This window comes from Lithobates pipiens, unplaced genomic scaffold (assembly GCF_037356315.1).
Source record: "Lithobates pipiens isolate NorthernLeopardFrog02 unplaced genomic scaffold, aLitPip1_a1.2 Scaffold_1, whole genome shotgun sequence".
Classification (NCBI taxonomy): domain Eukaryota; kingdom Metazoa; phylum Chordata; class Amphibia; order Anura; family Ranidae; genus Lithobates; species Lithobates pipiens.
In genome coordinates, this window is record NW_027507685.1 from 164,998,000 (window position 1) to 165,012,612 (window position 14,613).

Consider the following 14,613-nt stretch of genomic DNA (forward strand, 5'->3'; position numbering starts at 1 on the left):
GAGGCATCAGCAGCCCTCCAAGCAAAACCCACCTACCAAGAGGCCTTTGCCGCCTTGGTTGCATGCAAGCTTGAGAAAATGGAGCAGGGGCAACAGCTCTTGTGTGAGGAGGTTATTATACACACCCTCAACAAGGGTCTGTCTGGCCAAATGACACAAGAAACACACTTGTGTGGTTTGGCCCATGCCCCTCCTACTCCTCCTTCTGCCACACCTCCAGCACCACAGCCACAGCCTGGAAGGAAGCGTGGAAGGAAGACCAGAGAGTGATGACCTGGGTTCAATCTGGTCTGACAGAAGATGCAGCCTGTTGTAGTACCACAGCCTAGGAACATAGATGTCATCTGCTGCTGTATCGGGTTTCATGGACTTCAGGACCAGACTTCTCTCCCTCAGATATGTACTCCTCAGGCCACCAAGTTTTGCGTTTAAATAGTTGATGTGTGCCCTGGGGCCAAAGGCTTCGCTAATCTCTACATCGCTGCCTCCCTCTTTATCGGTTACTGACACCTAAATAAAGGTTTTTTTTGTTTGAAGAAATACTTGCGTATGTGTTTTACTTCCAAAAGGACAGTTTATTTGTGAGCAGGCAGGTACATTTCAAAAAAACAAAGTGAAATGAATGACAAGGGGTACCAACACTGAACAACCTCCTGTAGATTAAAAAAGAAAAACAAAATATAAAAAATATAATAATGTTGTTGTGGTAAGTTTACACACAAAACACACCCCAAAAAATTGAAAAATTAGCAAACTGTCAAAAAAGGAGATGTTTAGGAAAAAAACAAAATGCAGCCAAAAAAGAAAAAAACTAAATATAAAATTGTGTAGATGTGACGAATTCAAAAATTGTATTGCCGAAATGATTAAAAAAGAGTCAGAAAATACGTTCGGGAGAAGTGTGTGACTTAGCATAAAAAGAAGTTCCTTCTTACAACATTGTAAAGAACAAGAGAATGCGCTTCATGAAAGAATTTTTAACATTGCAGCGTGACGAATGTGCTATATCGATTACGAGCAGTAGTTTTACCTGAACGAGCGCTTCCGTGTCGGAATTTCAATGTGATGACGTTATTTCGTTACGACGGGACTATGTTCAGGCTAGTAGCCAATAGCTTTGATGTAGGAATTTGATCTAAGCATGCGTCCAACCCCCCTTGTCCGCCCCCCAGGGGGGTGCCCCCCTATTTTCGGATGGGGCACCTCAGCAATTGCCCTCTCTGCTTTTTGGAACTATCTCTCTATGTGGATGAGTCATTGGACCTTGATAATACCTTTTATTGTTATATTGCAAACTACGCTGTACAATGACAATGTTATTTCTGTTTTTTTGGTATATCTAAAAATTTTCTTTATTTATGAATTTTTCAATAAACAATTGTTATATTTTAATAGATTGTACGGGTGAGGCCTCTTGAGAAAGCGACGTTTCTGTCGTGAAACTAGTCGAGGAAAACGTCCAAACCCTCTATCCAATGACCCCTGACCTTCTGGAGGGGCAATATACATTACTGTAATTTCTAAAATCCAATGTAATGATCATGTAATGTCTTTTAATATGTGATTTATTTGTAACTGTCTTCTTTTATTGTGATGTCATTGTTAAATAATATCTTTAATAAATAATTACATGTTTTTTTATATTTTTTCCAAAGTTGATTTACTACATATTGGTACCGGAATAGTCCCCTTTTCCCTTGCTGCTCAAAGGTACGCTTTGGAGGCACCACTATCTGAGCTTACATTTTTCCATTGAAACTTCTATGGGATGATGGTACCTTTTATATTAACTCCTCTATAAGGCGATACCACACTTAAACACTTTTCTGAGATACTGTATATATAACAGATAACTACTGACAAGTCAATCTAAAATGAACAAAAAATAAATATTTATATCTAAAAGTATTATTGCAAGATCTCTGTACAAAGAACATTGTCCTTGTCAAAAGCCAACTGGTCTTGTTGTTTCAAATGAAATGGAAAGGGGAGGAGAAGGAAAAGCATTCAAAGAAGTATGGCTCACCGCTCCAGTCCTAGGGAGCCTGATGCTAGCTACAGCAGTGAGCAAGCATGGGCTGGGTGAGCCATACTTCTTGGAAGGCTTTTCCTTCTCGTCCCTTTCCCATTTAATTTGAAACAAGACCAGTTGGCTTTTGATGAGGTCAATGTTATTTGTACAGAGACAATTGCAATAATAGGCACCCTCTAGCGACCAACCAGGCTCCTTACATCTTCTGTACTGAGACTAACAATATTTTATTCTCATATATATCATTGTACATTCTTTTGATGATATAATTCTCCCTGCGGTTGATCCAACTTTGGTGAGTGGTCCATATGTGATCACCAGGGCCTTTTGGGCATATTGGAAATACTCCCATTTTCACCTTTAACAATAACTGCATTCCATCCTCCATTCCTTGAGCTATTACACCATGCTTGTTCATGAGGAAGCCATACGGCGAAACATGTAGAACTAAAAATATGGGGAACAGCTGTACCACCTACAAAATGTTATTCACTGAGATAAATCGATTGTATTGTAATATTGCATATTTTTGTCTTTATATGCAATTTTAATAAATTCAGTTTTTATTGAATGTTTTATATAGTGGTATTAATTGCACCTATAAAGTCCATCTCCCTCATATTTTGTCTCTATAGTCACAAAGGGGATGTTGGTGCCATAACATTATTCTTACTAATCCTGGGTTTTGACCACATATTATACCAGCATTTAATGCTACCACCTTACAAAACTCCGGTAGTTCAGAGAAGGGCAACAAAATTAGTCATGAGTAGGGATGGTTAGGTTCAGATTAATCTTTAGCTGTTTGGTTGTTTTGGACAAACCTCAAACTTTTGCCCATTCCCTCTCCTGTTCAGCGGCACTAAGCATCATAAAATAGATATTTCTACTACTTCTTTATACGGCAGCTTTGCTTTATCACCGGTTCCCAAGGAAGCGGTGAGTCGTGGCATTCGTTGCATCCATAGCAACCGCAGCTGTCACCAATAGTTTATCAGCAGGAGAGTTTATAGGCTGTTTTCTGAACACCCTAAACTCATGTTCAGGAGGAGGAATTCTAACCACAAAAAATGCTGAATGCTGTTAAACTCTCATAAAGGCACATAAACTCTAAGCACATTTAGGCTCTGCTAAACTCACCTAAACTGGTTTGAAAAAATGCAGCTTAGGTGAGTTTATAACACAAATTTTTAGAATAAGCAGCATTTAACCTCCCTAGCGGTAATCCCGAGTCTGGCTCGGGTTGGGATTTTAGCAACATAAGTGGTAACCCCGAGCCAGACTCGGGATCGCATCGCTGGATACAGGGAGGACACAGGGAGAAGTTACTTACCTTGTCCCCTGGATCCAGCGATGTCCTCCACGCTGTGTGATTGAGCTGTCCTCCGCTCGATTCACACAGTGCCCGAATGCCGCCGAGCTCCATTCCCTGCGACGTTACGGTGCACGGGAGCGGAGATCAGCGCCAAATTCAAAAAAGTTAAAACACACAAAACACACACAGTACTGTAATCTTACAGATTACAGTACTGTATAAAAACATTACACACCCCCTTTGTCCCTAGTGGTCTGTGCAATGCCCTGCGTGTACTTTTATATTATAAATACATTTTTTTCTGCCTGGAATTTGGAGATTGTCCATAGCAACCAAAAAGTGTCCTTTTATGTCAAAAGTGATTTTAGACCAACTAGAAAACAGTGATAATAAATTATAATCACTTGCAGAATTGAGGGATACTAAATCTAATGACAGCGACAATTCTGCAAATTAGCAAATTTCAGTGTTTTTGGATTTGATTACATTATTAAATAATTTTTATTATTTATTATTATTTATTATATTATAAACTTTATCATACCCGGGGTGTCTGCTAGACTCTGATTTGAACAGATTTAAGAGAGTTATTCCTAAGAATTACAGGACCACAATATAAAATGCCAAATTTCCATGCAAAATAATTGTACCGCTTTCAGCACCTAAAACCAGAACTAAACATACCGCCAGGGAGGTTAAAAGAAATCAGTGTGCATGAGGCCTTACAAAGAAAAAAAATACAGGTCAGATTGATGGTAAATTATATTCCATTGACAGCTTTTAAAAAAAATAGATCAGATTCAACAGATCCCTCAAAAGGACCCCATTTGAATGGGTCTGTGTGGCATTATCTTTCAATTAGAAACCAACAGGGAAATGCCATGGCAATTTAAAACCTTTAATCCTTAGTAAATGTGAGTGCTTAAAAAAAAAAAAAAAAACTGCTCCCACCAAATGGAAATTTAAAAAAAGTTGTTTTGCACTGTTCCCAGATGCGGTCCTCCCGCCATGCTATTTTTTTGGCAACTCTTTTCCTTTTAGTCCAAAAGAGTATTGGAAAGAAACTGTTTAATCTAAGGTTTCTGAACAAGAAATGTAACCTCACAATGAAGTTGGACAAGAAGCAGTTTTATCTCCCTTCCACAGTTAGTGGTATCAGCAGAGAGTGTAGACAGATTCATAAAAAGTGTAAGATACATTTCTCAGTGAACACAGGGATTTGGGAATTCACAAAATGCACAGACACATATACGTTTAACCACTTAACAACCGCCCATTGCCGATTAACGGCTTCAGGGCGGTTGTTTAACTCTGAGAGGCCGTTAATTAATGGCCTCCCAGAATTCTGCTCTCGCGAGAGCATCCGTGACCGCTGGGTCCAGTGGACCCGGCGCATCACGAATCACGGTAAACGGCCGCTCATCGCGGCCGTTTACCACGTGATCGCTCCGTCAAATGACGGAGTGATCACTTGTAAACAAACCGGCGTCATGTTATGACGCCGGTTCCTCCCTCCCCCTCTCTGTCCCGATCGGTACAGCGGAGGGGGAAGAGATCGGTGTCAGCAGCGATGTGGGCTGCATCTGCAGTGCTCACATCGCTGCTCACCGAAAATGAACCCCTCAATTCCCTGCCAATACTCTGCAATACCCTGCAACACTCTGCAATACCAGCTAATACTCTGCAATACCCTGCAACACTCCGCAATACTCTGAAACACTCCGCAATACTCTGCAACACTCCGCAATACTCTGCAATACCCTGCAACACTCTGCAATACCCTGCAACACTCTGCAATACTCTGCAACACTCTGCAATACTCTGCAATACCCTGCAACACTCTGCAATACTCTGCAACACTCTGCAATACCCTGCAACACTCTGCAATACTCTGCAACACTCTGCAACACTCTGCAATACCCTGCAATACCCTGCAACACTCTGCAATACTCTGCAACACTCTGCAATACTCTGCAACACTCCGCAATACTCCGCAATACTCTGCAACACTCTGCAACACTCCGCAACACTCTGCAATACCCTGCAATACTCTGCAACACTCTGCAATACTCTGCAACACTCTGCAACACCCTGCAACACTCTGCAACACCCTGCAACACCCTGCAACACTCTGCAACACCCTGCAACACTCTGGAACACCCTGCAACACTCCGCAATACTCTGCAACACTCCGCAATACTCTGCAATACCCTGCAACACTCTGCAATACTCTTCAACACTCTGCAATACTCTGCAACACTCTGCAATACTCTGCAACACTCTGCAATACCCTGCAACACTCCGCAACACTCCGCAATACCCTGTAACACTCTGCAACACTCTGCAACACTCTGCAACACCCTGCAACACCCTGCAACACCCTGCAACACTCTGCAACACCCTGCAACACTCTGCAACACTCTGCAACACCCTGCAACACTCGGCAATACTCCGCAATACCCTGCAACACTCTGCAATACTCTGCAACACTCTGCAATACTCTGCAACACCCTGCAACACCCTGCAACACCCTGCAACACTCTGCAACACTCTGCAACACTCTGCAACACCCTGCAACACTCTGCAACACCCTGCAACACCCTGCAACACTCTGCAATACTCCGCAATAACCTGCAACACTCTGCAATACTCTGCAACACTCTGCAACACCCTGCAACACCCTGCAACACCCTGCAATACCCTGCTATACTCTGCAACACTCTGCAATACCCTGCAATACCCTGCAACACTCTGCAATGCTCTGCAACACCCACCAATACCTTGCAATACTCTGCAATGCTCTGCAACACCCGCCAATACCCTGCAATGCTCTGCAACGCAATACTCTGCAACGCTATACTCTGAGATACCCAGCCATACTCTGAGATACCCAGCCATAGTCGGTGATACCCTGCAATACCCAGCCATAGACACCCCCCCCCCTCCCGCCGCCCTCCGGTGCTTCTACCGAATCGCTAATACGATCAAAGCCAGAATCCTTTTTTTTTTTTTTTCAGGCTTCCCAGCTTAGAGGTGAGATGTGGGGTCTTATTGACCCCACATCTCACTGTAAAGAGGACCTGTCATGCCATATTCCTATTACAAGGGATGTTTACATTCCTTGTAATAGGAATAAAAGTGATCAAAAAAATTATTTTTGGGGAAAAAAAGTCAAACTAAAATAAATAAAGTAAAATAAACAATAAAAAAAAAATGTTTTTTTAAAGCGCTCCTGTCCCCATGTGCTCGCATGCAGAAGCGAACGCATACGTAAGTCCCGCCCACATATGAAAACGGTGTTCAAACCACACATGTGAGGCATCGCTCCGAACGTTAGAGCGAGAGCAATAATTCTAGCCCTAGACCTCCTCTGTAACTCAAAACATATAACCAGTAAAAAAAAAATTAAATCGTCGCCTATGGGGATTTTTAAGTAGCGACGTTTGGCGCCATTCCACAAGCGTGTGCAAATTTCGAAGAGTGACATGTTAGGTATCTATTTACTCAGCGTAACTTCATCTTTCACATTGTGCAAAAATTGGGCTAACTTTACTGTTTTTTCTTTTCTTTTTTTTTAAGCACAAAACTTTTTTTTTTCCAAAAAAAAGCATTCGAAAAATTGCTGCGCAAATACCGTGCGAGATAAAAAGTTGCAAAGACCACCATTGTATTCTCCAGGGTGTTTGCTAAAACAACATATATAATGTTTTGGGGTTCTATGTAATTTTCTAGCAAATAAATGATGATTTTTACATGTAGGAGAGAAATGTCAGAATTGTCCTGGGTGCTCCAGAACACCTGATGGCGCTCCCTGCATGTTAGGCCTTTGTATGTGGCCACACTGTGTAAAAATCTCACACATGTGGTATCGCCGTACTCGGGAGTAATAGCAGAATGTGTTTTGGGGTGTAATTTGTGGTATGCATATGCTGTGTGTGAGAAATAACCTGATAATATGACAATTTTGTGAAAAAAAAAAAGTTAAAAAAATCTTGATTTTGCAAAGAATTGTGGGAAAAAAAGACAACTTCAAAAAACTCATCATGCCTCTTACTAAATACCTTGGAATGTCTTCTTTCCAAAAAGGGGTCATTTGGGGGGTATTTGTACTTTTCTGGCATGTTAGGGTCTCAAGAATTGAAATAGGCCGTCAGTCCTTCAGGTGTGATCAATTTTCAGATATTGGCACCATAGCTTGTGGACTCTATAACTTTCACAAAGACCAAATAATATCCACCAATTTGTACTTATTTTTACCAAAGATATGTAGTAGTATAAATTTTGGCCAAATTTTATGAAGAAAACATTACTAATCTGCTAAATTTTCTAACAGAAACAAAGAAAAATTCATTTTTTTACAGAATTTTCTGTATTTTTTCTTTTATAGCACAAAAAATAAAAAAACCGAGCGGTGATTAAATACCACCAAAAGAAAGCTCTATTTGTGTGAAAAAAAGGACAAAAATTTCATATAGGTCCAGTGTTGCATGACTGAGTAATTGTCATTCGAAATGCGAGAGCACCGAAAGCTGAAAATTGGTCTGGTTATTAAGGGTGTTTAAGTGCCCAGTGGTCAAGTGGTTAAATGGATGGCCTGATGGCTTTATTCGACCTCACTAACTATGTAACTACTGTATAGCTTTAATGTAAATATTATCCCATAAGTTAATGTATAAAATGCTGAACCTCCTTTTTAATGAGTCATCAATTTCATTAAATAGTATGATTCTGCCCATTGTCCTGAAATAAGGACTAATTATTATTTTTTAATATGTAATGGATTAAGACATGTAAATGCTGTCTGTTCTAAGAAGGCTTTTCAGTGTTACATGCTGATTTTACATACTGATTTGGTTAGAGACCTTTTTAATTCCTTCAGTTCCTTCTCACCATAACCTGTATGGTTGGTTATACTATATCTTTTCATTGCAATAAAACATAAGAATCATGCTTTAGAGAATAACACAGTAGCTGTCTTTATTTCTTAAACCCTTCATGTTAGGTGCTTTAAAGTTAATTTGCTGATCCAAACTGACATTCACAAATAGACTTTACAACCTTATCATAACTGATCAAACAAATAAGGCATAATTTTGGGACAGTTTTCAAATGAACAAAAGTTATTGCAAGACTATTTCAAATAAACATACATAGAGGTTACCCACAAATTCATTTTTTTTTCACATAATGTTAAAAAGCATTTAGATTGTCATGAACAAAACACCAAAGCAATTATGGCATATTAAAAAGTTATTACATATAATTCCACTCAGTGAAGATCCACAATTATAGTAAAATAAATCTGAAACTTTCCAATACTATAGATTAAATACATCACTGAAGATTTTTTTTCTGGGCAGGCAGCTATAATAAAAATGATCTCACTCCCTGCAGAGTCTCTCGTTTAAGTCCAGCAAAGTCTTGAAGGCTAAATCATAAAGTCACTTCTGTACAAGTCCATTTAGGCTCGTTTAGCATGGAGCATTTCAATTAATAAATTGTTGCAAGGAACTTCTCCACTAAGGTGCTTGTGGTAGAGGTATTCTTCTGCTTGCATGCTGATAGATCGGATTTCAGCTAGTCTCAGGAGAAGAAGGCGATACTTGTCTGTACAGTGAGGATAGTGGCACATTGTGTATTCCATAAGAGCAGAGTTGACCTTCTCTTGAGCACTTTTTGCCAAGCTGTGGTTTTCAAGGAACTTTTCATCTGCCAATCAATAAAAGGGTAGTCAGATGTCAGTAAATAAGAAACTGTGTACTAACACTTTGTAAAAGAAACTCATGACATTCATAAGAGTGGCACTTTGATCCACTCAGACAAGTCTGTTTGCATTATTTAAAGTGGTTGTATACCCAAATTTTTAACTTTTACCTACAGGAAAGCCTGTAATAAGGCTTACCTGTAGGTAAAAAAAATATCTCCTAAACCTGTACGGTTTAGGAGATATTCCCCTCGGTATGCGCCGCTGACTGCAGCGGCGCATGCGCACAAGGGGATTCTCGGCCTGAAAATCCGGCAGTGGCCGGCCGGCCGGAATGAAATCTCCCGTGCCCACTCACAGCGCCGGAGCCGCGATACCCGGAAGAAACGCCGAGGGAGCATGTCAGCTCCCTTGGCGTGGATCGGGCCAGATGTCGGGGCCTCGTTCTAAGGTAAGTATTTCATAATGAGCTAGTATGCGGTGCATACTAGCTCATTATGCATTTTGCTTTGCAGGTTTAAAAAAAAAAAAAATTGCGGGTTTACTACCGCTTTAAAGTTAAGCTTCAAGTAGATGTATGAGACATACAGTGCCTTGCAAAAGTATTCACCCCCTTGGTTTTGTATCTATTGCCTTTAGTTCAATGGGTTTTTTTTTATCTGAATTATATGTGATGGATCAGAACACAATAGTCTAAGTTGGTGTAAAATTAGAAAAATATATACATAAAATTTTTTCCAGAAATAAAAAAAATAATTGGCATGTGCGTATGCATTCACCCCCTTTGTTATGAAGCCCAGAAATAGCTCTAGTTCAACCAATTACTTTCAGAAGTCACATAATTAGTGAAATGATGTCCATCTGTGTGCAGTCTAAGTGTCACATGATCTGTCATTATATATTCACACCTTTTTGAAATGCCCCAGAGGCTGCAACACCTAAGCAAGAGGCATCACTAACCAAACACTGCCATAAAGACCAAGGAACTCTCCAAACAAGTAAGGGACAATGTTGTTGAGAAGTACAAGTCAGGGTTAGGTTATAAAAAAATATCCAAATCTTTGATGATCCCTAGGAGCACCATCAAATCTATCATAACCAAATGGAAAGAACATGGCACAACAGCAAACCTGCCCAGAATTGGCTGCACACCAAAACTCACAGACTAGGCAAGGAGGGCATTAATCAGAGAAGCAGCACAGAGACCTAAGGTAACCCTGGAGGAGCTGCAGAGTTCCACAGCAGAGACTGGACTATCTGTACATAGGAAGACAATAAGCTGTATGCTCTATAGAGTTGGGCTTTATGGGAGAGTGGCCAGAAGAAAGCCATTACTTTTAGAAAAAAACAAAATGGCAAGTTTTGAGTTTGCGAAAAGGCATGTGGGAGACTCCCAAAATGTATGGAAGAAGGTGCTCTGGGCTGATGAGGCAAAAATTTAACTTTTTGGCCATCAAAGAAAACACTATGTCTTAGCGCAAACCCAACGCATCACATCACCCAAGGAACACCATCCCCACAGTGAAACATGGTGGTGGCAGCATCATGCTTTGGGGATGTTTTTCAGCAGTCGGGACTTAAAACCTGATCAGGGTTGAGGGGAAGTTGAATGATGCTAGATACAGCGATATTCTTGAGCAAAACCTCTACCACTCTGTGTGTGATTTGAGGCTAATATGGAGTTTCACCTTCCAGCAGGACAATGACCCCAAACACACTGCTAAATCAACACTTGAGTGGTTTAAGGGGAAACATGTAAATGTGTTGGAATGGCCTAGTCAAAGCCCAGACCTCAGTCCCATAGAAAATCTGTGGCCAGACTTAAAGATTGCTGTTCACAAGCGCAAACCACCTAACTTGAAGGAGCCGGAGCAGTTTTGCAAGCTGGAATGGACAAAAATCCAAGTGGTAAGATGTGGCAAGCTCATAGAGACTTATCCAAAGTGACTTGGAGCTGTGATAGCTGCAAAAGGTGGCTCTACAAAGTATTGACTTTAGGGGGGTGAATAGGTGGGCACATTGACTTTTTTTGTTATTGTGTCCTATTTGTTGTTTGGTTCACAATAAAAATTAAAAAAAAATCTTAAAAGTTGTGGGCATGTTTTGTAAATTAAATGATGAAAATCCTCAAACAAGCCATGTTAATTCCAGGTTGTGAGACAACAAAACACACAAAAAATGCCAAGGGGGTGAATACTTTTCCATGGCACTATAAATGAATACAGGTTTGCATTGAAGTGATACTAAACAGAGAATTTTTAATTGCCATAAATACTTATTGTATTGTTTTTTAATCCTCTGCTCTATTCCTGCAGTGCTGTTGTGTGGTCACATGATCTTTCCCTCTTCTTTGGCATCTGTGGGGAAAGATCATTGGGAGGGGCTTCTATTACTCTGCTGATGTATGCCCTCTAAAATGTGAGTCTGTGCTTGGCCAGCCTTGGAGCCGTGGCATTCATAAAATAGATTATAAATATCAAATAGCTGTTTTATAGCTCCCTATAAATCTTTATTGAACATCAAAGGTGTATTTTTGTGCTATAATGTGGAGTAGGCCGAGTCAAGGATGATTGAAACTAGCTTTCACTTTGTGCAGATGGCATTTACATCCAACTCTCTTTTTACTTTACTTCACAGGTATTAGCAATTATACCAGATATACATACTATTTATTTATTTTAAAACAAAGTGTTTTGTGAGTTTCTTACTGACTGTAATCAGCATACTATATCCCCCCCCCCCCCCACAGTATTTAGCAATAAGAGGGCATGAAGGGGCAGAGAAGAGAGTATAATTTGCCACTGTGTGTATGCCCACATTTTGGATTAATGTGGTTTGCACAAATAAGAAAAAGGAGGAAATGAAGCACTTAGAATGGAAGTGAAATTGAGCATGCTCCGTAGAGGATGCCATCCAATCTATACAATATCAACCTGCAGTGGGAACACAGAAAAAATAGGAGGGGCGCCTGAAGGCAGGATCAAGCAGGTATATTTCACTCTACACAAAATAAATGATTCAATGGCTTTGTGAGAATGCATGCTCTGCAGCATATAATGAGCGTTTTTCGTAGTCTGAGTTTAACCACTTTAGGACCGCCTCACGCCAATGTACGTCGGCAGAATGGCACGGCTGGGCACAAGCACGTACCTGTACGTTGCTTTTTAAGTGCCCAGCCGTAGGTTGGGAGCGCGCTGCGAGCGGTGCGCTCCCGACCCGGGCCTGTGCTCCGTGACCGTGCCGCTGGTGTCCCGCAATCAGGTCACAGAGCTGAAGAATGAGGAGAGGTCTGTGTAAGCAAACCTCTCCCCGTGCTTCCCTGTGTGGCTGTTACCGATCGTCTCTTCCCTTTTATAGGAAAGGATGATCAGTGACGTCACGTGCCAGGCCCCGCCCCTACAATTAAAAAAACACATAACGTCATACATAACACTTACACTGCCCCCTAGTGGTTAACTCCTTCACTGCCAGTGTCATTTACACAGGAATCAGTGCATTTAAATAGCACTGATTGCTCTATAAATGACAATGGTTCCAAAAATGTGTAAAAAATGTCCGATGTGTCCTCCATAATGTCGCAAGTCACAATGAAAATCGCTGATTGCTGCCATTACTAGTAAAAAAAAAATATTAATAAAAATGCTATAAAACTATCCCCTATTTTGTAAACGCTATATCTTTTGCACAAACCAATCAATAATCGCTAATTGTGATTTTTTTATTTTTTACCAAAAATATGTAGAAGAATATGCAACGGCCTAAACTGAGGAAAAAAATAGTTTTATATATTTTTGGGGGATATTTATTATAGCAAAAAGTAAAAAATATTGATTTTTTTTTCAAAATTGTCGCTCTATTTTTGTTTATACCGCAAAAAATAAAAACCACAGAGGTGATCAAATACCACCAAAAGAAAGCTCTATTTGTGGGAAAAAAGGACATCAATTTTGTTTGAGAGCCACGTTGCACGACCGCGCAATTGTCAGTTAAAACGGCACAGTGCCGAATCGCAAAAAGGGGCTTAGTCCTTTGGCTGCAAATTTAGTCCGGGGCTTAAGTGGTTAACCACTTGAAGATCAGGCCTTTTCTGGTACTTTTTGTTTACATGTGAAAATCCATTTTTTTGGCTAGAAAATTAGATAGATCGCTCAAACATTATATATTTTATTAAAGCAGAGGCCCTAGAGAATAAATTGGTGAGTTTTCCAATTTTTTAGTCACACTGTATTTGCGCAGTGGTTTTTCCAAAGCAGTTTTTGGGAAAAAATACACTTTTTAAATTGTAATGCAAAGAAGCACAAAACATAATCAATTTTTTTGTAAAATACAAAAGATGATGTCATGCCGAGTAAATAGATACCAAGCATGTCACACTTTAAAATTGTGCACAACCGCACAATGGCGACAAGCGACTTAAATTTTACTATCCATAGGCTGCCTCTTTAGATGTACAGAGAAGGTCTAGTACTAGAATTACTGCCCATGATCTGACATTCACTGTGATACCACACATGTTTGGGACAATCGTGATTTGCATACATTCGGGACCGACTCACATGTTCACCTTTGCATGCTAGCACGGGGCAGGGGCACTTTAAATATATTTTTTTTAATTATTACTTTATACTATTTTTTTTACTTTTACACTGTTGCTTTAAAAAAATGAACATCCCTGTGACAGCAATAGGCACGTGACAGGTACTTTTCATGGAGGGATCTGGGATCTATAAGACTCCCTCCTTTGCACTTGAAAACATTCAAAATGCCAAGGAGGGGATCAGAGGAAGCAATGGCCAGCAGTGAGCAAAGGACAGAGGGTAATAGTGGTGTCAGCCGTGATAACACAGCCATAAAGTCTAATTCTGGGGAGAATGAATGGACAATTTGAAAACAAAACCAGAGGAAACAAGGAGAAAATAATATTCACTCATACAACACTGAGAGGCGTATATACAAATACTAAGTGCCTAGCTAACAAAATAGAGGAACCGGAGCTGATATTACACGAGGAGGACTTAGACTTTGTGGGAATAACTGAAACTTGGTTTGACAGCTCACTCAATTGGCTGGCAAATATCCAGGGGTATTTCTTGTATCAGAAGGACAGGGAAGGTAGAAGATGGAGAGGGGTGTGTCTATATGTCAAAAATTATTAAGAGTGGTAGAGAGGAGCAATATTATGAATGGAACGAGGGGAGGAGGTGAATTCGGTGTGGATAGAACTTCAAAGAGAAGAAGTAAATGGGAAATTAATAGTGGGGGTAGGTTATAGGCCACTCAACCTGAAGGAAGAGGAAGAGCTGGCCCTACTATCACAAATAGAAATAACAGCGAGACAGGGAAACTGCATCATAATGGACTTCAATTATCCCGATATAGACTGGGCAGAGGGGACACCTCACTCATTAAAGGCCCGTAATTTCATGAATATCTTACAGGACAACTTCATGTCCCAATTAGTGGATTCTCCAACTAGAAAGAATGCCCTACTATATCTATTAACCACTTACCAAACGCCGCACGACGATGTATGTTGCTTTTTTGAAGAGGGATATCTCGGTA

At 40.3% G+C, this 14,613-nt stretch overlaps 1 protein-coding gene across 1 annotated transcript in view; it reads right to left on the minus strand.

The window, feature by feature from the left end:
- Positions 1-8,298: 8,298 nt before the first annotated feature.
- Positions 8,299-14,613, minus strand: part of LOC143978273 (steroidogenic factor 1-like) — a 311,323-nt gene continuing 305,008 nt past the window's right edge. Inside the window, exon 7 of the mRNA XM_077478843.1 lies at positions 8,299-9,056. Within this exon, the coding sequence (XP_077334969.1) occupies positions 8,809-9,056 (248 nt within the window). The 3' untranslated portion in view covers positions 8,299-8,808. The remainder of the gene's footprint in view (positions 9,057-14,613) is intronic.